Below are 24,033 nucleotides of genomic sequence, written 5' to 3'. Positions count from 1 at the left end.
AATATAGCATGGGAGAAGTAGCCGACGGCCCCAGCTTCCTTTGAAAGTTATATCTACTCCGATTTGACCCCCCTCGCCCCCCTCTAAAAATTATATTAGTTATTTTATAAAACGGCTGGCAAAACCTCCGCAACGACTCTTGTGAAAGGAGATTAATTTAAAGTTTTTTATTTTAAATTAATTAATTATTACAACTTTCTCCAATCATCATAAGAAACCGAAACATACTGAGTATTGTAAGTGCATGGCATTTGTTTGTTGTAGAAATGGAAAAACAAATTAGGTACATGAAAAAAACTAATAAATGCTTTGGTGATCAAAACATTAATATCAATAGTTTACAGTTCGTCTAGACTCGATTAAAAACATATTTTAGCGTGGGTTTTGAGTTTTTTAATTTTAATACTAAATGTTCACCTTCGTAACCCGATTATAGACTTTATTTTGTTAATTCGACACCCACAAAACGAGTTTTAATTGTTAATTACATATATATCCAGTGTCTTTCAGTCTTAATTGATTTATTTTACTGTTTATTCTTGAATTTCCTTTTGAAGAGCGGTGATTATCGGTTGAAAAAACGAATTTTAATTGATTTAAAACTGATATGTCTCAATAAAGTATATATAATATATGCACGGAATAAAATACGATTAATTTCATTAAGATATAACATAAACCACTTACTTATAAGTGTCTACGCTATATAAAACATCTGAATTCTCCTAAAAAAACATCCATATTTCCCAACATTACTTTCATTCGTAATTATCGAATGTCTGATGAAAAATAGTAGTAGGTTTTCACGTGAGTAAAACCACGGAATCCTGGTCCTACGCCCCGGTGGAACTTACACTTAATTTGTTTGTTTGTTTGTCTTTTTTTCACGTATGACGGAGCGATTTTGGTGTCTGGTGATCAGGCATCTGGATGCTTATACCGCGGTGAAACATCTCACTTCCTTGGGAATTTTTTTTGAATCGCGATGGAAAACTTGTATATCTTATAGTAGAGTGAAGAACTTGAGATACTACCTGACTGACCCACTACGGTACTTCACTTTTAAACAATAAATAATTAAGTAATAAAGTATCGCAATCGATGAATATAATTCCGAAAATTTTATTTAAACTTCTTTTATTTTCCAATTTGGTCATCATTAACCGAAACTGTCTTTAAAAAGAAGCTGTGACCGAATTATCAATATTATACGATTTTTAAAAGTACACATGCTGTATTTGTGATAATGCTGATTAAAATCAAGTTTATTCTTAAATTCGATATTTATTTAATACGTTAACTTTATTTTTTAAAGGTTTTTTCGATATTTATTCACATGTTATCCTTTGAACACCAGATAACCTCATAACTCAGTAAATATACTTACTGCCTATTGCGTATTCTTTGAAAGGAAATACAGATTTCATGTTTCGCTATTTAATAATCAGGTTAATGATATCGACAATTAATGTATTTATAATACGTACTATACTACTCGCTTCTTGGCTTCTTGACTAATGCCACAGATAAGATAATAAAATTATAAAATGAAACTGTCAATTTTCAATAAGTATATGAAATATAAGTGAAGATTAGTCTATACTTTAGTTTAATATTATAAAGAAAGCAAGCTGGTGAATTTGTGATATTGTGACGTTTCAGGCAGTAATCTCTGGATCTACATGACCAATATTAAATACTATTTTACCAATAGATATCTACATTATCTGTGAGACTCATATGCTATATATATGTTTATGTGTTATTCTAGCCGCTAGATCATTAAAAAGTTTTGTAATATGATGAAAAAAAATGTTTGTAATAACGGGTGCTGAGCCTATGTAAAAACCTAGGTACAGCAATTTACCTAACTTAACGATTATAATATCTAAATAGAGGTTAGTAGAATATATACGTGCTTTCTGCCGCGGCTGCGTTCGTGTGCACTAAGTACTCTCCCTTATTCCAATCCCTATTATTGCTAACTAGTTTACAAACGGTAAGCTCTCCCTGACTCTATACATTATCTATCTTTAGTCTGAAATTAAATCATTACAGTAATTTTGCGTGAGAATCCAATATCCTACTTCCTACTATGTGGATGTGTGTGTGTTTGTTGCTCTTTCACGCAAAAAACTACTGAACCGGTTGCAACGAAATTTGGTACGTAGATAGCTGGACAACTGGAATAACATATAGGAAAGTTTTTATACCGATATTCCTACGGGATACGGACTTACGCGGGTGAAATCGCGGGGCGCAGCTAGTACCTAATGTTTGTAAGATTTATAATATTAAATAGGTTTGTGAAACTTAAGTTACATACATAAAAGTCAAAGGTATCAGATGCCCGTATGCAAATGTAGTCCAAATTAAAAACATAGGAAGTTTTACAATTAAATTACCTAACAACAAGACAAACTCTGCTATTGTTTCAATGGATACACGAACAATATTCGATCAATAACATAAACAATGTCATTCTCACGGATGTGGGCACCTTGGCAGCCTACCTTAGTACAACATATACGTAAATGGTTTTTTTTGTAAGCTACAGCATTCTTCGCATATTTCTATTGTTGGATGCGTATTTATTATTTAGCAAGGTCTACTATATGGTCATGGCAAAACAAGAGATCAATCAAATCAAATCATTTATTTGTTTCTCTTCACATACTTAGTATGCACCTATTAAGAATTATCAAAAAATAGCAGTTGCTGGAGGAGCTGGTGTCTGATCTGGTGCTTTAACTGGTATCGCAGATCACTAGGTCTCCGTTCTCGCTCGCAAAATACAAACGTTTGAAGAGTTTTTTTATGGCATAGGTGGCAACTTAGCTGGTTGCTCACCTTACGGTAAGCAATCACCAGATGGGAAGATGATCCGAGGAGAATAGCGAGTCCGACACGGACTTGAACAACACGGAACGAACGAGGGGGGGGGGGGGGCGTACGAAACGGAAGCAGAAACCTTAGTGTTGCTAGTCCGACAAACACTTGCCTGATGTTTCACCTATTTTAACCTGATTAATATGAAATAATTGAAAACCGTGGTGGACTCAATTGGAATCTTAAACAAACAATAAACGTTTTCTTTTTATTTGTTAACAGTAGGATGGTTTATATCATCTCGCGCTGGAACCCCAAAAACCTTTGTCATACAAATCAATATAGCTTAATCTTATCTAGAATTAATGTCCCATTATAACGGACATATAGTAGGTCACATGCCCACGTCTGTTTTGACAAATGGAGTCTGGTAGCCGGCCTCTGCGAGTCGTGAGATTGAAATTAAAAAATCGCAACCGATTCGTGCTACTTACGATGGGAAATGACACATTTGTGACTAGCTTTATGGCGAAACGAATGTATAACGAACAGGAATTTGTGTATAAATAATATTAAAAACTTGAAAGTTTGTACGAATCCATGCTATTCCTTATTGGCATCCAATCCGAAATCCATTAGCCCTAGCATGTATGTAACCTCAGCAAATGTTTATGCTTGCTGGTTGCTTATCAACAGGCAACTTTCTTTGTCGACTAACACTTTAAAAAATAACACAAACATACAAGTGAAGCCATTAAGAAGCGTATAAAAAATACACTATTTTAGTAATAAATCGACCCGCAATGTATCAAGTTCATAATTCAAATATAGAGGTGTAAAAACAGTTGCTTCATCCGCACTCATTTGGCACTCAAATCAATTAATCAAACACAATTACAAATCTTATTCACCTTACGACAGATCAAGTCAGCCCACACGTTAACCTATAGACCTATGTGTTACTATTTCTTTAAGGTCATACATTATCTGTTTGCAAGATATGTATCATTTTAGAGTCGATTATAAATAAATTAACTTTAGGCAATTTTATTTGCATTCATCTGTTGCATTAAATGACAATTTGTAGTGAGGTAAAATGATTGAAGTTAAAAAAAAATTTACACGTAACACAGAAACAGTGATTCCAATTTCAACTTTATTGACATATTGTACTACAATTAAAACCTCAAGTATTTATTTATCACTTCTTTTAGATGAACTTTTGAATTGTCAAAAAGTTTATACCGAAACGTAAAAAAAAAATTATCTGATACAAAAATTAAAAAAAAAATGTTTTTCATTTTAGTCCCAGAGAAATTTATATGCGTTTCAAATATTTAAATTTGCTTAAATATAATTATAAATAAGTTCAATAGCAATGGCTCTTACGCTACACTCACATATGCGAATCGGCTTTAACATAATATACAATGCAACCTCAATATTCTATACAAATCCTATTTATCTCTCCTATTTCTATCTAGCACTCAAATGGGACTGAGTTAGGCAATACAAGCTTATCTAAATGCCTTAGTGCTTGACTACACCTACCTACGTATACATACTTGAAGGAAAATAAGTATCGTTCTGCGTGGCAATTTAAATTCAAAATAAATATAGTTTAAAGAAAACTAATGCAAATGATAGAATGAAATAAAATTTACTCACTTGCCAAGCGAAGAAAACATTTAATCCTGTCGATAATAATGAAAACTCATGAAATTATTGTATTTTCACCGATTAAAATATGTACATATTGAAAATTATAACTTTCCCTTTAAAGTGGGTGAAAATCGAGTCTAAAAGAGACGTTACTTAATTTTCTAAAATAAAATTGATTACTGAAAGGTAGTTTCGCATTTATTATGTTATACATAGTCATTTTGTACTTAGTTTGTTTTAAATGCGGTCCGCCCATCCACCGGTCACCATCTTTATCTATAAATATATACATATATTTCATCTAAAACGTGTTAAATTAATTATTTATTAAAAAACATAATACAATATTATACTATAAATCACATAAGCTTAATGTTAACCTTTAAGCTCAGTAAAAACTCGATCATGTTCGATTGTGACTCACTCTTCACTGACTTTGACACAATTATCGTCATTTCGCTTTTTAATCACATATAGATAATATCGGACAGATATCGATACTTTTATTCCGCTTATAACGCTTTACGATTATAAAAAACTATCGTTTTAATTAACTGGTAGAGATAATTGACAATATATACTAATTCAAACGTGTAACAAACAACTGTGATATAAGCCAATGTACAATCCTTATTTTAAAGAAAATAGAATCAAAAACATTTAGTCTAATAAATTAAAAATTAAGCATTGTAGGGTTAACTCCGACCAAAAATTTTGCGTTTTGTAGACGAAATGTCTAATTTATTACAATTTTCCAATATATACAAATAATTAAACAATACTAATCTAGGATTCAAGCATGCTTCGAAATCAGTTGGTACGCGTTTTACCTTCCTTCATTTATTCGACCCAGGAAACAGCCCCGAGCCGTCATCAAAGATATAATAAACGTGACATTTAAAAAAAATAACTCGTACTCCAATCGTGATACCACCTAATTAAGCAAAAAATCAATTACAGAAATTTCATGTGATGTTTTTACATTAAAAAATAATGGATATAAACCTTCAGATGAGCTCGTATCTTAGCCTTCAATAAACGCAATATACTTTCAAAAATAATATGAAATTTAATTAGATTACTCGTCGTTTGCAGTTTGACGGCAGAGGTCAGATGTAAGCGACCTCGCCAGCGTCGGCTCACGACTAGGGTTTAGGGACTAGAGTGACTCAAGCCTGGCGATTAGCGAATATACATTGTGACTCATTGCGTTTGCAGTTGTATGACTCTTTATGGTGACTTTATGGAAATAAAAGTAATTCAGCCATATTCCTAATGAGATAAACGCTATAATGAGCTAACTTAAATACTTTAGGTACGATACATTGTAAGATATTAGAATGTTGTAATAGTAAATAGAATAGAATGTTTTGTTTAAAAATAATGTGAAAATGTATGTCTTGAGCCATCTTTGCTGTATTCACATATTTTCCTGCAATTTTTACAAAAAATTTGATCAAATCAACTGGTAACTCAGAATTTATACATACCGATATCTAGTCTAAAGAAGTAATATCAAAAGTCAAATGCTAAATTTGATAACAAACGATTTCCTATGAATGAAACGTTAATGCATTAACAAGCTACGGTCAAATCGCTCCTATACAACCCGCCTAACTAGATATCATAACAAAATACTTATATCTAGATTAGTGCAATGTCACTATTTCTTGATTGGACTGGGTCAGGTCACATTTCTTTGTGACATTTTCGACAGCACGCAATATGTTTAGTGAATTTTGTTTGGAACTTGTCTCGCATTTTAAGTGTTTTAAATATGAATAATTATGTCTGTTTATGAATATTTATATACATAATGTGGCGTTTCATGCAACGAGAATGATAGAATTGCGAAAAAAATCATGTCCCCCAACTTTCTATTTATCAAGCAATATAATAATAAAGGATTTTTATGTCTTAGCTGGAAACGAAGCTCGTGATTCGTTTGATGGTAACCACCGCCCATGGACCTTCGCAGAGGTAGATACTGCGAATTTGCAGTCCGCTTTTACGGGGAAAGGAACAACTGGAAGTAAGGAATGGACTGGCACGGGTGAGGAATAGGAAACGGGTCTCCATCTCCCCCATTCATCGTACGCAGTAGCATGATATTTCACGCCAGGATTCTGTTGGATCGTGGTAAATCCGCGGCGCATTAACAAGCTTCACTTCAGATATTAATGCAGTTATGAAGGCATATAACATGCTTTGAATGAGTAAAGAAATACATTTTAACAGTTACCTAACTGATACATATATTAGCGATATTTATTTAAATAGATAATTTAAATTCGCCTTTGATGTAATTAAAATTGATTCATTAATTTAATCTTAATTGATCCTGAATTTTCGGATTTTATTTCGGATCTTAAGTTTTATTTCCCTATTCGCAATTAACTTTCATCGTCACCTTTCACTGGTGTGCTTGAAAACTAGTTGCCCCGTAATTTAAGTTATCTTTATTATTTGTTGACAAATTGTGATATTTAATGCGCAATTCTATTTGAAATTTGTTAATAATGCAATTTCGACGAACTTCTTGATATTTTGAATGAAACTATTTGGCCGATATAACGAAGTGACAATTTTAATGCTATTATTTATCAATGAGGAAAACCTAAAATTCAAAGTACAATTTTATTTAACTTAATTATTGCATTAAGGTGTTCATTTACAAATATATTTTTTATTAATAATAATAGTTTAGATATAACGAATAACTCCACCATCTTATGATTGATGAAGTAAAGGTGCAGGAAATAAAAATAACACAAAAAACACACATACATTATACAAAAAATAATTTATTATCAGCATAAACAGATTTAAAATAACTTAACAAAGCGATACAACAATCGAATCAAATCAACCGTCTTGATTCTGCAGCTGTTTGAGCTGCTTCAGCACGGTATCCAGCAGTTTCCTTCTGTCTCTCTCGTTCTTCTTGAGCACGGAGAAGACAGAAGACTTCTGCTCCGCCTCCTTCAGCTTCTCCAGCAGGGTGGCCGCGTCTCGGGGGGTGACCAGCGCGTACTTGCCCCCCTCCATGCCGATGTCGTGGAGGTAGGAGGACCAGTCCCACCCGGTTATTAGGTCCAGCAGTTGTCTGGAGGAAAAAAAATTGTGTGTTATTCGTCTAGCATCTCGCCCCGTCTACCGCACCTATAGTAGGACCTGATCAGCTGTGACTCGCAACGTATGCCAGCAGCTCGACCGCCTCCCCCCCTCTCCCCAACACAGTGGGGAGCCGCCGGCTCACCTGAGGCTCGCGAAGTACTCGAGCAGCTCGCCCTCCCGCAGGCCGGGCACGGGCTCGCTGGCCGCGAACTGCTCGCACTGGATGACGTCCAGGTCGAGCTGGTGCAGCGCGCCCGCCGACACCTGGCGCACGCCCGGCGCCAGCAGCAGCGCGCGCAGCCGCACTGCGATGCGCGCCGTCGCCGCGCGGACCGCCGCCACGCTGCCGCCCATACATATATACACGAGTATAGCAGAGTGGAGCTGATGGCTCGCCTCATGCTGAGCGCTACCACCGCCCGTGTACATTTGGAGAGGCGTACGGTCGTGCGCAGACCTTACGCCTCTACAAGTGGGTTGCCAACTTTTAATTGAGAAAGGATTAAGAAAGGATTCGCAAGAGGATTAAGGAAAGGACTGGGAAGGGTAAGGAAAAGAACTCCCCACTCACCGAACGAAACACAGCAGAATACTTTCACTCCTGTGCTCTGTGGGGGTGTGGTACTTCCCCGGGGCGAGCTGGCCCAATTCGTGCCGAAGCGTAATCGACACCAAAATAAAAATACAGATACGTGGACGAGTGATACTCCGCCCACTTAATAAACAGGCCATTTTACAAACAAAATAAATAACCGCCACTCGCGGCTTCGGTCGCACGGTAAAAAAAATTAGGCGATTTTTAATATAGCGCCATCTTTTGGACTTTATACATTATAGAATCGAAGGTCCATTATATTGAATCTACCCATGATATTGAGATATTTCCACAATATAAAAATAACATCATCATCTAAAATAATATCATTAAATCATATCATAAGACTAATATTATATTTATCAAGATAACAATCACAATTCAATGCTCATCTATTTAGGGTACAAATATCAGAATTGGGCCAAGTTAAAAAAAAAGAATCATCATAATCTGATCACCCTGTCGAAAGTTCACAAATCACGAAGTCAAAAAAATACAATCGAATTGAGAACCTACTCTATTTTAGTCCTCTAAAAATGCGGGTAGTCTAACATCTGCTCTAGTCTTAGCCAACCTCTTTGTTGCGGGTAAAAAATTGCGGGTAGTCTTAGACCTGCCCTTTTTTAGCCAGCTGAAAAACAAACAGCGATGGTCTCACCGCGCGCGCTCGGGCAGCAGCTCGAGCGAGGAGAGCACGCCGGTGAGGTAGCTCAGCATGTCCGTCACGAACGAGGACGCCTGCCCGCGCGGCTCCACTGCGCACACACATACACACACACACATGCTCAACATTATTAGGCCTTGTTTAATTATAAATGAATCATATTAATATGGTTTAACTAATCTCAATATTAATATTTAAAAATCCAGTGTCACGATGTATGCTCCCAACTCTAGCAATTAAATCCATTATAAATGAGAAATTTTTAAGGAATAGAAATTTACGGTTTAGCAAAAAATTTGGCAAAAAAAACGTGGGTTCGAATCCCGCCTCGTGATATATTTTTTTCTATTCTTTCAATAATTCCAACCCACCGAGCAGCCAGTCGTAGTTCTCCAAGTCGAGGAACTCGTCCACCTTGTTCTGCAGGTTCTCGCAAATCTGCCGCTCGGCGTCGTCGCGCGCCGCCTGGAACATGCTGCCCGCCGCCTGCACGAACACAAATTCACTTTATTCATTATTGATTAATTATTTATAGTCATTACTTGAATTGTCATTTGAATTAAGCTGATAAAGCATATAAAATGATAGAATTACATTATTTGAGTAAGGACATCATTGAAGGGACATGGTACATAAGACGGTCCTTCGAGCCGGAAAGTTATGTATTCATTATCATATAATAAAATTATCATCAATCATATAATAAAATCGCTCCGTTTCGACGTGAAGACAACAAATAAATACATTTTATGATAAATGAAACTTTACCTGTGTGGTGACCAGCTCAGAACCAGTGATGTTGCTGATAAACTCATAAAGGTACGGCGTCGCACTTTCCAAATATTGTGTGTCTACTATTATCTGAAATAAATAATGCGTTTTAGTTCTATCACTCTTTATGGATCTAATATCCATACTACCTACCCCTACTACCTGAGGTTACTATTTCTTCTTTGAGTCATAACAACAATTATAATCAACAGTAAATAACAGCTGTTATAGATTGTAGAGCAAATATAAATATTAAAACATTTTTACATCATTTTAGTCTAGTAAAATTAGAGAGCTGTACTTTAATTTACTGAATACGATTACTTTATCCGTATTCCTTTTCATCGCGTTACAGCGTATATCTACTAGCACGACTACCCGGCTCGAAGGAGCCAGTGATCCTTCGAGCCGGGTAGTGTGGTGGTGGTGGGGGCGCACCTGCAGCAGCTGCATGAGCGGCAGCGGGCGGCGGAAGAGCGCGGAGAGGCAGCCGGCGAAGGAGCGGCTGAGCAGCAGCGAGGCGGAGTGGCGCGCCGCGGCCGCGCGCCGCGCGCCGCCCAGCCCCAGCCCCGACGAGTACTTCAGCCACGCGTAGATGAACTCCTTCACCTGCACGTACACCGCCGGCACCGTCGACGAGAACGGGAACCTGACCGCGGACCACGATCTATTATTTTTAGCCTCTCGAGACGAATATTGAATGCTGTTTAAATTATAGTAAGTTCAGTACCACTTATCCACAAATTTTAGTTTTTTTCCACCTCCTTGTCACGGATTGTCAAATTTTAAAAAATTCCCTCCCCCATTATGTGACTTCACACACTTTAAATCTTATGTATGCATTTAAATAAAATAAATAATTTAGATCACAATATCTTGCTACCTATTAACGTGCGACACAATTTATGGATTACATAATTGAAAATACTGAAACCGTTCCTACTCTAACTTTTTTTTTGTAAGACATTATATATTACCTCCTCGGGAAAGGCTGCGTCTCCAGCTCATCTCCGTCGTAAGGAAACGTATCCATTACGCCGTCATATTGCTCCTGTGTTTCCACCTGAATTAAAATAAAATATTTACTCTTGTGTCCATTTTACAAAATTCCAATTCAATAATCAAAACAAACAAACAAACTTAGCCAAATTCCAAATACAATTAATTAACAACAAATAATTAAGGCACAAGACAATTCGCCAATTATGATCAATCCCTTGCATTTTATCTTTCATTATCTTGGTCTATGTAAAAACATGAGTCCGGAGAGAAATTAAACAGTTTTCTTTATAAAACAATAGCTGAGACTATCTAATTACACTTTTTTATTTCTTTTCTACCTACCTCAATAGGCAAAAACGACGCGTTGTCCAATATATCCCTAAAGACCACGACCCATCGCTGCATCAGCACTTCCGTGTAATGTTCCGCCATTTCTTGTAGTAGTTGCGGCAGAGGGTCCGTTGGTAAGCCGTAGCACCTGAGCATACATAGGAATTTGATGTAAGCCTTGGAAAAATGTACTCTGTGTGAATTACAAATAGTGTAAATATTTATTTCATTTGTCAGTAGGTATCCATAGGCTTGGTAATTTATGTCCGACTCGAAGGAGCATACTGATATATGTAAAATTATTCATCGATAAATACTACGTCTAGGTCTTCAAATGCAAGTATCTATGACTGCGTTGTATGTGTTTAATACACAGGTTTGCCTACGAATTCGACTTTAATTGTAATTTTTAATATCTGACTCTTTCACATTGCTCAAGCGCTTGACTACCGTCTCGCATGCTGGTAAGCACAGATGTAGTCTAAGATAGAGCGCCCTTCCCTAGAAGCCTGTTCACTTTGCCCTTGAATTATGGTTATATCATGCACTTATTGAAAATGTTATTTCACATGAATGAACAAGTTTTCTCTAACGTGCATTCTACTATCTATGCAATCATAGCAATCTATGACTAAGACTTATGTATCGCACGCACGCGCACGCACGCGCACGCACGCGCACGCACGCGCACGCACGCGCACGCACGCGCACGCACGCGCGCGCACGCACGGGCGGTACCCACTTGAGCGCGTGTATGAAGAGCACGAGCTGGTGCTTGAGCGCGAGCATGCGCGTGGGGTCGGTGCTGAGCGCGGTGAGCGCGCGCAGCGCCGCGCCGGCCGCGCGCGCCGCCGCGCCCCACGTCTCCACCACCCACTCCTTGCTCACCAGCCCGCCGCCGGCGCGCGGACAGACATACCGTTATTTATTTATTTTTAATACTTTATTGTACAAAACAGAAAGTAAAGTTTATACAAAATAATGGCACAATGATGTTAATATGTGTACACTCAGTATACACCACTCGCCACGAGAAATAATATACCATACATTTTAAATATTATAATTTTTAATGTGAGCTGATGGCTCGCCTCATGCTGAGCGCTATCACTGCTCGCGTACATTTGGAGAGGCGTACGGTCGTGCGCAGACCTTACGCCTCTACAAATGGGTTGCCAACTTTTAACTGGGAAGGGATTAATAAAGAATTGACGAGGGGAATAAAGGAAAGGACTGGGAGGGGTAAAAAATAGGATATGGGCCTATGAATAAATTTTAATTATATTAAAATGGAAGGTGACAATTGCTTGTCAAACTGGACCTTAAAAGAACGTTAATATTTTTAATTTATCATAGTATTAATTTATGCTTTTTGTATATACATTGTATACGCTATATATAAAAACGTAACAAAAAAAGATTTTTTCAATGGCTTGACAACAGATTAACACCCTTAAAAGTAACCTCAAAACCAACTCACCAGTTTTAAGAAGATGCTCCTCAAGTATGAAGAAGCCCAGCACAGCGTTGAGGTAGTTCTTCATGCCCTGGGTGGAGTCGTGCAGGTTGCCCTGCGGAATGACCACGAGACTCGCTTGTTGTTTGCGTTGGGCCCTATGAGAACAGGTCTATATGTTTAGTAACCCTAAATTAAAGTTTAGATTAGTTTAAAAAAAATTGAAATAGATTGAATTTTGAGACTTTTTTAAAGAATAGAAAAAAAAATTATCTCGAGGAGCAATTCGAGCTCGTGGCCTTTTGCCGCCGGAGTATGTATGCTTAGATCAGGAAAATTACGCAACAATTTTGATGGGATTTTTTTTAGATAAAGTGATTCAAACATGAATTTTTGTATATATAAATACATCCATAATATATTGGGTAAATGCTTAATTATTGAGGTTCAAACTCAGGCTGAACCCTACGAGATTCTCAAAATAATGCACTAAGAATTGTATACATTAAACTCAACAACTCATAGCTATGGGAACATTCTTCGAACGCGCAGACGAAGCCGCGGGCGGACAGCTAGTAATAATACTCACCGATAGTACTGCACGAATTCGGCGCTGGCGCCCAGCACGGTGTGGATGTGCATGCAGCGGTACAGCGGGCTGAAGTCCACCAGCTCGTGCGGGCACTGCGCGGCGCTCTCCGAACTGCCCGAACCCGACGCTGCCGTCTCTACGAACATTCCAATATTTTACACAATGTTGCCACTAAGGTACTTGGATCTGATCTTTGGTACAGTTAGTGATCGTGGAACCGAGGAGCCATGGGTTCGAATCTGGGTTTTTTTTTATTAGTCCCTAAAAAAAATATTTCAACCTGCCCCCCCCGCCATATTGACATAAAAATTACAATTAGATCACTCACCTTTTCTGCTTTTAATGATATTCTCCAAGCTTCTCCCGAGCATCTCTTGTGTTTGTTTTAAAGCCATTGCTCCAACCTAACAATTAAATATAAATTAACTAAATATTTACAACATTTATCGTATTTGAAATCATATAAACTATTCTTTGTTTTAAGATGACTGAAACTGCTACTGGTGCGAAAATTTCATTAGAGACTAAGAATGACTGTGTGTGTGTAATATTCTATTGAATGAATAATTGTATTTTCTTGTATTTGATTTTACATACAGATGTCGCTTTTGTGTTTTGTGTATCAACTAACTACATCAAGCAGGTAGTTGTGTAGAATTGCAGTACATTTATGTAACATACATACAAAACATAAAACATAAATCTAATATTCCCCCCCCCCCCTCCCCCAAACTTTTACATATACTTATTAAGATCGTGTTAAAATCCTTGAATATTCGAAAAAGAGAAATGCGAACAGGGTGGGTGTGTGTGTGTGTGTGTGCGGACCTGCGGACTCATGCCGCGCACGGTCTCGAGGAAGTCCCTCAGGTCGGCCATGGCGGCGTCGCGCACGGCGCGGCGCAGCTGCGGCACGTGCGCCGCGATGCGCGCGCACCACGCGTAGCGCGCCGCCTGCACCTGCTCCAGCTGCTCCAGCGTCTTCAGCGCCGGGTAGTATCTGCGGCGCATGCGCTACGTGCTAAATGCTCTAACTAGCCGCTAGCATCCCGACTCCCCCCGACTTGCTTAATAACAATTTTAAAACGCCTTCAAATTGTCTTGTGTATAAAGCTGAAGGGTTTGTTTGTTTGAATGCACTATTCTCAGGAACTACTGATCCGATTTGAAAAATTTTTGAGTGTTAGATGGCCTATTTATTGATGAAGGCTATATGCTATATATGTACGACGGGCGAAGCTGGGGCGGACCGCTAATATCAAATAAAAGAAATCATCAAAATCGATTCGACCGTAGTCCAATGACAATGACTTTTTTTTTCTTATCTTTCATTACGCACTAGCCAGGGTCTGTAGCTTCGTTTTGGTTTTTTTAAATGAAATTAATATTACAATGTCACAAACTCACAGAAAAAAAATAAACTCATAAACTTTATCACTACTATATTAACTAATTTTAACTCTACTATAAAATTAAAAACTATAGCAGTTTAAATATAAAGTTTATATTCATGTCTTTCATATCTAACTGATGAGAATAAAAAGAGAAAAAATAATAAAATGTAAACGTTCGATAGAAAACTACTTACAAAAACATCCAAACATGAAACACAGTTGCTTAGAAAGTAATTAATCAAGAGACACATAGGCACAAACCTTTTAGCCTCAACCTGTGCCTTCAGCTTGGAGTAGGTGGTGAGCAGCGGCAGACACAACTCCATCTTCTCTATTGTTGCCGCGATGTTCAGCTCCACTCGGCGGGCTCTGATCAGTTCTTCAGCACGGGTGCAAAGACCTAGAAAAATTTTAAGCAAATTTCTCAAAGCAAAAAGCAAAGAATGAATATTCTGTTCTAACATGTCTTGTCAACGTATGAAAAAAAATTCCCTCAAAATTTAAATATGAACGATTTAATTTATTTCAATCAGAGTGAGTGAGCAAGGTCTACATTATCCCACAATCTATATGTCATTCTGTTTGGGATTGATTGAGGCCTGAGATTGAGGGCCATATGTTTGGCCAAAAAAAAATTCCAATTTTTAATATACATAGAAAACATTATGAACCCTCATAAAGCATCGCTTTTTGTTAAAAAAAATCCAACAAAGTAGTAATCCTAAGAACTTATTACGTACTACTACAAATTAAAAACTTATTCTTTGTTTGTATTGTTTGGCTAAAGTTAACTATTACAAGATCATCAAATAATTAATTCAAAAATGTTTTATGAGCAACAAGTAGAGATAACCAATCACTCTGAAGTCTTCCCATCGGAAGACATAGAGGCTAGAACAAAAATAATATATGCCACTCACAATGGACTCTCAATTCTACCTCACCAATCCATCGGTCCCAGTCGATTGAGACAGGTACCCATCATTACTGACTCTCCTCAGTAATGATGGGTACCTGTCTCAATCCAAGCACATAACTTAACATGCTTTCCAAGACACAGGGCTTCCAAGTTCCATCACTTAGACAAGGTTATAAGATGGCTATTATACTTAAATTGAACTTACTATCTGAAGTCTCCTTAACATTGGCGTCAACATTAGATATCTCTGTATGAAGCTTCTCAGCATGCGTCCGCACCTGCAGCAGCTCATGGATAGCATCTATGAACCCCTGGAAATAACAGAATGAAAAGCATTGCTTGATTATTTTAATAAACTTTTAAGGATATCCGTTTATTATGGTGCTCGCATACCATCTGGCGAAACACCAGTTCAGTTCAGTGCTCATGAAAAAAAAATTATTCAATGTTGTTCACAATTTAGCACTTAATTATAGTAACAAAACTCACTTGATAATAGAAATTGCACAGCTTCTCAATTTCCTTGTCATGCTGCTTGATCCTCTCATCCAACTGTTGAACGAATGCTTCATGGCCCTCACCTTCATACACCGACCTGAATGCTGGGCCCCAGTAGTCGTCTATTCCTTCTATTTCCTAATCACAAACATCGAAACTTACGTCATGATTTTTATAACTGGATTAACCATTGTATTCACGCAATTATTTCATGTACAGAGTGTTTAATACAATTTTCAAAACTACTCTGATGTAATACTCTGACCTATACTTATAAATTGATATTGAAATTTGTGTAGGAGGCGTTTATGCACACTTTACCAAGATAAAATACCTGAATAGTTGCATTCGTCATAACGATAAGCTAAAATATTAACCACACTCCAATGTTCAAGCGTTTTCCTGCCTTTGGATAATTTCCTGATGTATTTTTTAATTATTTATTAAAATTCAAAATAAATAAATAAAATTTATCATCAAATCATAACATATTTTGACAATTGACCACAGCAATTGACTGCGCTGTGTGACGTTTATTCAAAGAGTACGTTTATGATTAATCTGCAACTGTCATCTGCCATTTTTATTGACAGCACTTGTAGCCGGTATAGCTACTTTTATTATACTACTCTTTGCTTGCAGCTGAAAAGCGAGAGTAGTAAGGAATATGTCTTCCTTTCCATATGATGACCACAAGATTTTACTATTTCTTTAATTTTCTATTCATTACATACCCATAGGTGTTGAAGCTATTCATAGGTGATTTCTGACGGATTTTTTTTTTGACCTGTAAAATAAATACATCTTTTAGATAATACATATTGATGTAATGATCTCCGTGTACACAATTTAGTTAACGTTTGTAATATTTTTTCCTAATAATAAAGACAATTCCGCAAAAGGATACAAACACTCTCACCTTGTTGCGCAGCACTCCACAAGCAAGTGAGTTAAATAAACATGTACAACACTTAGAACACACAGACATAAATGGACAATGTATACTCATATTGTATGTATCCATGCTTTTGTAATTTTTTGATTGAAATTCTGAGCCATTTTTGTCATAATATAAGTAAAAAATAATTAGGTTGAGATTATAATTTTATTTTATTTACAAAAAAAGGTGTGTGTGCGATTCACACATGATAGAAGTGAAACTTCAGTAAATCGACAAAAGAATGAATAAAATAGTATGTATATTTCTGTCTCATTCTTTGCCGGCTTCATTCTACACATTTTTGTATTTCTGTCTCTTACCTGTCGTTTTTCCGTTGCATCAGGTTTGAAATCACAACGATTCTAAAGAAGTTTCACTTCAAAAATCTTCTAAAAAGTAGCTTTCAGTATGTGGATACCCCTTCTGAAAAATGTTTTGGTGGTTTCCTGCCAGTTTCCTCACGATGTTTTCCTTCACCGTTTTATGCAGTGGTGACGTTTTCCACATGTGCAGATTAATTTAAAAATCAATTTATTTCCTGTACGCTCACCCGGTCTCGAACATTGACTTATCGATTTTGAAGTCCGAGGTTCTCACCACTGATCCACCACTACTTAATATAAATAATTAATAATTGCATGTCTTCTAAATTTAGGATGATACCTCGCTGAATACGATTACAATTTCTTGACGACTAAATTAAAGCATCTAAATTCAGTGTTATTATACACAAGCGAAAGGGAGATAAATCATTTAGATGTCTAATTAGAAAGACTTATAATGTCCATTTTCTGATTCTGTACCTAAAATCAGGACATTGTAATCAGAAGCCTCTTATTTTTAAATTTAGAAACTAAATTCAGGGCAGTGTTTTTACTCTTGCGTTTTTACGCATTAATGAAAAATGTGGTAAATGACTACTCACGAGGTTCCAACACTAATAAGGTGACAGCTGTCATAACGCCAACCACACGCCACTGCCAAGTGCCAATTGCCATAGCCATTATACTTTGCTTCGCCAAAAATATTCCGCTCGGTGGATGGTCGTGTGTTCGGCCAAATAATTATAAATTTATTAAGTAATATTTAATTGTGCAGTGATCAAATTTAATAAAAATCGATGCTGCCTAAATTTATTTAATTCTAAAATTAAGCTTTAATATTTTTATTGGTATCATATTTGGGGTCCGGCAACCATGGCTCACTGTATGAGAGTTTTGCATGGCCAGGTAAGATATCCGTTGTTCATCCACGCTCCACGAGTAATAAATTTATTATTATAATGACCTCGTTCACTATTCATAATTTATCTCGAGCAGTTTGTTTACTATTTTATCATCGGAGACACCATTAATGATAACTACTGAATGAGAGGTCACATATTTGAGGTCAGTTTTGGTTACCTCTGCTGTAATTGCTATCACTTCGTCGGTAATTTGCGTCCGTTGTCCAGTTCGCACTGGATAATAGTCACGAGGATGTTCAGTTTATTGTTTTTTCAGGGTGGCAGGACGAGAACCGTTCTCTTGGAGATCCAGCAAAGATGCTTCAGCGTCTCCCCGCTTACCGCCGCAGCGGCCCAGGTACTTCTACCCCCGAAAAATGTGTTTTTGTACAAGTTTTCTGTGATATAGTGACATTGTTATGTAATCGATGCAAGTGCGAAAAATACGATATGCGACGATTATATCGTGTTCTAAGTGTGCTAATTATGTTTTTTAGGTCGCCATGTCGAAGTTCGACAAGGCTCCCTTGCCTTACGACAAGTTGACGAAGAATTTGGAGGTGGTTAAGAAACGGTTAGGTCGGGACATGACCTTGTCTGAAAAAGTTTTATACTCTCATCTCGATGACCCTAAAGGACAGGTAAGGAAATCTCGATAAACGACTTTGACACACTTGCTTTTGACTTTAAGGATAAATTTTGGAGAGCACTTGTGATATTTATTATTCAATGTTGTTTACATTTGGTTTTTTATTTTTTTGTCAGTGTACATTAGTAATTTGTGTAAGCAGAAGTAAAAACGTTTTTCTTGAGTCTTACGCAAATTACTAATTTAATGAAAAATGAAATGACAATATTAATTACTTGTTGCAAGACTATTGATCTAATTTGATTGCATAAAACAATAGAAAAAAATGAGATTGCTAATTTTTTATGCTTCCAGCGTAAACATATATTACAAAAGCCATTACTAATAATCAAGTAAATAAAGTTGTTGCTAAAAAATAAGTATTGGAAAAAAGATCACATGTTACAAAGTGTGTTAAATGATATAACAACACTGTAAAGAAAAAGAATAAATAAATAGATTCTTACAAGTAGCCACACATATATTAATATGGTTTTGTGAAAAAAATCCATGATATATTGTGCCCAAATTCAGTATAATATTTGAAGTAACTTGAGAATCCTTGTAGCTTCTAAAAATATAAGTAAATATTTTATCAGCAAAAAATACAAACTGGTATTTCATTCTTAAGAACATATTATTTTTGATAAATAATTACATGTATCTCAAAATTTATATATGCTTATAAGTTCTTCCTAAAGAACAGAGAAAAGGATGGTAATATTTTATGATAAACTAAGTAGCCAAATCATAATTACTAAAATCTATGAAGATAACCAGAAGAAGAAAAGATATAAATTATGTGTAGCATGAAATAAATTTACTTCTGCATTTATTGTTGTGTGGATCAATTTAATCTGAATGTACCAAAGTTGCAACTGATTGAACCTAAAAAAAATAAGTGTTTACCTTCTAAAATAGATCCCGTGGCTTAAAGAACAATCAATTCAATCAATTTTAATAAAAACAATTACCCTTTATTATTTCTTTTGCATAAATTACTTTAACTAACGATTTTAACATAATTTATTTAAAATTTAAGCAACTTTTTATTTCAACACATCAACTATCATAAATACTGATTCCTTTATCGATTATAACAATAACAGGAAATCGAAAGAGGCACCAGCTACCTCCGCCTCCGTCCTGACCGAGTAGCTATGCAGGATGCCACCGCTCAGATGGCTATGTTGCAATTCATCTCCTCCGGTCTACCGAGGGTAGCCGTGCCTTCCACCATCCACTGTGACCACTTGATTGAAGCTCAGATTGGCGGTGAAAAGGATTTGGCCAGGGCTAAGGTATAAGAAAGTAAAATAATTATATATTATTCAAATATATAAATCAAACTATATATAAATTTCAATTAATTTCCAATTACATACACAGGAAGGAAACTCACTTGAGTGTTTTATAAATACAATAATATTATGTCAGAATCACCAAAATTACATTAAAATAAGTTACTCATTTTATTTTATAGATGTTCATGGTTCAACCTATAAACAATTTATGCTAATTATCGAACCCCAGGACATCAACAAAGAAGTATACAAGTTCCTGGAGACGGCGGGAGCCAAGTACGGAGTGGGCTTCTGGAAGCCAGGCTCTGGTATCATCCACCAGATCATCCTGGAGAACTACGCTTTCCCCGGCCTGCTGATGATCGGTACCGACTCGCACACACCCAATGGTGGTGGTCTCGGAGGATTGTGTATTGGTCAGTATTAGCATTAATTATTTTTTTGCATTATAATAAGTACAATTTATTTAAAAACTGTTATTCAATTAGATTTCTTCTAAAAGCTGTTGAATTGTCATAACATAGTTTTTTTATTAGCACCATTTAGCACCAGTTTGAAAGCAGTTTCTACATAGAAGAGCTAGTTATTTTTGTTTTACATGTCTCTGTCTCTGAACATTTTTAATATAAAATTTTATGAACCCCCCAGGTGTCGGTGGAGCTGATGCTGTGGACGTGATGGCCGACATCCCCTGGGAGCTAAAATGCCCTAAGGTCATCGGAGTCAAGCTCACTGGTAAGTGACCTTAGAGTAGCTAACTAAAATTGCTCTTTTTGCAAGCAGAAAGGAATGACTCGTTAAAATATGTATAAGTAGCTGGAACCCGCGGCGTCAGTAGTGTGGTACCCGGGGAAAAAGTAGCCTATTTGGTTATCCAGATTATAATCTCTCTACAAAAATTCATGCAAATCGGATCAGCTGTTTTTATAGATTGTTATGAACATTCATTTTTCTAATGTAATTAATATTTGCATGAGAAATGTATTATATAGATGAGATTTTTCTAGAAGTCTTCACGTGTTTCGTTTTCCGTAGAACGGGGATGGCGCTGGAGTTGTGTCGTTTAATTTATATTTGGAATTATTGTAGGCTATTCTCATACCATCCTTGTCTTTCAATCCGAGAGGAAAAGAGATGGCACTTGTCGCACTTAAGATTTGTTCTCGCTTCAATTACACTAATCAGCATTGTATATTTGATATCACCATATAGTGATTAAATTACCTACTTAGAAGTTATGAGTTCGAGCCTAGATGTAGGCAAATGAATATATGTAAATTATTTTATGTGATCAATTTTAATAAACTCACTTCTAAAGGGTTAAAAAAGAGAAACCAATTTCTAAATGTCAAATTGACGTATCCCGCGTATTTCTAATCGTTTCCATTTTGTTCAATCATCATTGCAGAATAAATAAAAAAAACCTTATAAAATGAAATAAAAATATGTAGGTACTAAAATAGAATAAAAACATTCCAATATCATTTTAAATGTTTTCGAATCGTGAAAGTGAACGTGACATTCTAAATTCAAACAAATAAATATGCAATAACATTCCATTCATAGAACTTTTGCTTACTGAATCAATCTAACATCATCTATAAGTAAATAGTCCCTATTTCTTAGGCAATAAGGGCCAAGGTAGCGTCTAAATCGATTTAATAGAAATTGTGGCCGAAAATAAATGCAGCGTTGTGTGGCGGAGCGCCAGATTGTCAATGCTATGGTGCTTTATATTGATATTTTTATATCTACTTATGATTGGTACAAATTTTTACTTACTTAATATTGGTTACTTATGAATTTTTTTTTTTGAATACGCATCTCGGAATAAAATTCGGGTGTATCTTTTTACTAGCTTTTTCGCGTTAAATTTTCGCCTGCATATTGCGTGTTATTGCGTTTTCGATTCAATTTCAAATTCTCCCATGTCCACTCTCAGCTCTCAAAACTATCATTGTGTTAAATATCATCCAAATCGATTCAGTGGTATAGGCGTGAAGAAGATACAAAGACCGAGTGACTTTCGCTTTTATATCATTCGCCATTAGTAGGTCAGTAGCCGATATTGATTTTAGATTTATTGTATTCTAAATATTGTTTTTAATACGTTCTGTGTTTTCTATTTATTATTATTAAAGATATAATATAGACAATAGAATATCACGCTTCATCTAAATCCGTTTTGCGGTTTCATCTTGTTGAAGAGTTATCCTTGTCGGTTATAAATCTGAGATTTAAAATTTAAATGTTCGAAGATGAATAAACGTATTTGAAACTAGCTGTCTGCGCCGGCTTTGCCCATTGTACATATATAGCCTAAAGCTTTCTTCAATAAATGGGCTATCTAACACTGAAAGAATTTTTCAAATCGGATCAGTAGTTCCTTAGACAGCGCGTTCAAACAAACAAACGCTTCAGCTTTATCATATTAGTATAGATCCAAATAGATTTACCTAATATATTGTATGATTCATATACACGTTTCCTCGAAATGAACCCACGACCTCTGTGTCAATAGATATGCATTATCCACTGCACCGGTGCATATGTCTGGGATAATAGTGATTAACGTGTTAATTATTTATAATTAATTGTTTTAATGAGACATTAATTGTGGAAAATTATTAGTAAAGAAACAAATTTGAAATATAATTTTATTTCTCGAATATTCAATACTTTTTAACGATTTAGAAAACGAAGTATTTTAGTTGAAATATATGCAACTAGCTGCGCACCGCGGTTTCACCCGCGTAAGTCATCTCGTAGGAATATCGGAATAAAAAGTTGCCTATGTGTTATTCCAGTTCTCCATCTATCTACGTACTAAATTTCATTGCGATCGGTTGAGTAGTTTTTTGCGTGAAAGAGCAGCAAACACACACACACACATCCTTACAAACATGCACATTTATAATACTCGTATTAATAGGATAGGATTATCCGTACGTTACGCTACGTTTTCGCTTTTTGAACGAGTTCTCATACATTTGAATTTTATATCGGGTCAAGTGGTTATTTCTTCCATGATGACGTATTGCGTATTTTTTTTTATGTCACAGTCGGCAATGGAGCTAGTGGGACGCCTGTTGTTTAGCGCTACCAACGCCCATGAACATTTTAGAGAGGCATATGGTCCATGGTAGACCTTACGCCTCTACAAATGGATTGCCGACTATAAATTAAATTAAGAAGGGATTAAGAAACGATTGGCAAGTGGAAATTAAAGAAAGGACTGGGAAGAGTAAAGAAAAGCATATGGGCTTCCGTCTCCCCCACTCGCCGAACGAATCACAGCAGAATGCTATTTCACGCCGGTCTTCTGTGGGGGTGCGATACTTCCCCGGTGCGAGCCCAATTCGTGCCGAAGCGTGCTCGACTACCACATGCTTTAAGTATAAAATAATGTAAGTGTAAGTTCAAAAATATAAAAATAAAATGTATCAGTGTTTTTTGTTATCAACGTATTATGGCGACGAAATTGGTATTTCTATTTTTACTAAGAGCATCTCGATAACCTTAGCGTATTATGAAGATAAAGAGCATTCGTATAAAAAATAAGTTAATTGGGTTCATTTTTTGATTACATTGTTGCAGAAAAAATTAAGCATTACAACTGATTCCTATGCCTATCGACAATACTTATTTATTAGCACTTGTAGCTAAGAAAGCAACAAAATTTATTCAATAAAACTTTATTCAAACACTGGCTGTTCGCTCCGGCTTCGGCCGTGATACATATACATAATATAGCCTATAGCTATTACTCAGTAAAGTTGCAGCTTACTAATGGTGAAAAAGTTTTTGGTGTCGATCCAGTAGTTTTCGCGTGAAAGGGTTTCAAATGTATAGATAGATAGATAGATAATTCTTTATTTGCACCAATACAAAAGGACAAATACAAAAAGGACACAAACACACGACACAATTACGTAAAAATAGGCGGCCTTATCGCTAAGGTAGCGATCTCTTCCAGGCAACCTTAGATCGAGGATTAAAGTATATGAATAATAAGAGGTTGATGGTACACAACACCAGAATTATTAAAAGATAAAAAATAAATAATTAAAATTTTATATGAAAATATATAATGAATATTAAAAAAAT

The 24,033-nt window shown here is 36.1% G+C and overlaps 2 protein-coding genes across 2 annotated transcripts in view; one reads left to right on the top strand and one right to left on the bottom strand.

Moving 5' to 3' along the window:
* Positions 1-7,275: 7,275 nt before the first annotated feature.
* On the bottom strand, positions 7,276-16,358 carry LOC119832154 (exocyst complex component 6). Its single transcript, XM_038355764.1, has 17 exons — positions 16,164-16,358; positions 15,821-15,967; positions 15,537-15,642; positions 14,674-14,812; positions 13,847-14,018; positions 13,347-13,422; positions 13,016-13,154; positions 12,450-12,584; positions 11,713-11,868; positions 10,983-11,118; positions 10,616-10,701; positions 10,077-10,287; positions 9,636-9,728; positions 9,239-9,353; positions 8,862-8,958; positions 7,751-7,951; positions 7,276-7,597 (listed from the first exon to the last, which is right to left on the bottom strand). The coding sequence occupies exons 1-17, from the start codon at positions 16,182-16,184 to the stop codon at positions 7,357-7,359; spliced, it is 2,271 nt and encodes a 756-aa protein (XP_038211692.1). The 5' UTR covers positions 16,185-16,358; the 3' UTR covers positions 7,276-7,356.
* Positions 16,359-17,779: 1,421 nt separating this feature from the next.
* The window catches only part of LOC119832153 (probable aconitate hydratase, mitochondrial), a 17,129-nt gene continuing 10,875 nt past the window's right edge, over positions 17,780-24,033 (top strand). The window contains exons 1-6 of the mRNA XM_038355763.1: positions 17,780-17,998; positions 18,272-18,352; positions 18,492-18,635; positions 19,732-19,923; positions 20,156-20,342; positions 20,575-20,661. Coding sequence (XP_038211691.1) covers positions 17,966-17,998; positions 18,272-18,352; positions 18,492-18,635; positions 19,732-19,923; positions 20,156-20,342; positions 20,575-20,661 — 724 coding nt within the window. The 5' untranslated portion in view covers positions 17,780-17,965. The remainder of the gene's footprint in view (positions 17,999-18,271; positions 18,353-18,491; positions 18,636-19,731; positions 19,924-20,155; positions 20,343-20,574; positions 20,662-24,033) is intronic.

Source organism: Zerene cesonia, chromosome 15 (assembly GCF_012273895.1).
Source record: "Zerene cesonia ecotype Mississippi chromosome 15, Zerene_cesonia_1.1, whole genome shotgun sequence".
NCBI classification, from domain to species: domain Eukaryota; kingdom Metazoa; phylum Arthropoda; class Insecta; order Lepidoptera; family Pieridae; genus Zerene; species Zerene cesonia.
Note: the sequence above shows the minus strand (reverse complement) of the source record. Positions and strands in the feature narration are given on the sequence as shown.

Bases quoted from the DNA above. Each gene is read 5' to 3' on its own strand.
- LOC119832154 (XM_038355764.1), bottom strand. From the start codon at position 16,184: ATGACGAATGCAACTATTCAG. The intron at 14,019-14,673 runs GTTTGTGCCTAT...CATGCGCCGCAG, and splicing joins GCACAGGTTGAGGCTAAAAG to ATACTACCCGGCGCTGAAGA. The intron at 13,155-13,346 runs GTGAGTGATCTA...GAATGTTCGTAG, and splicing joins TATCATTAAAAGCAGAAAAG to AGACGGCAGCGTCGGGTTCG.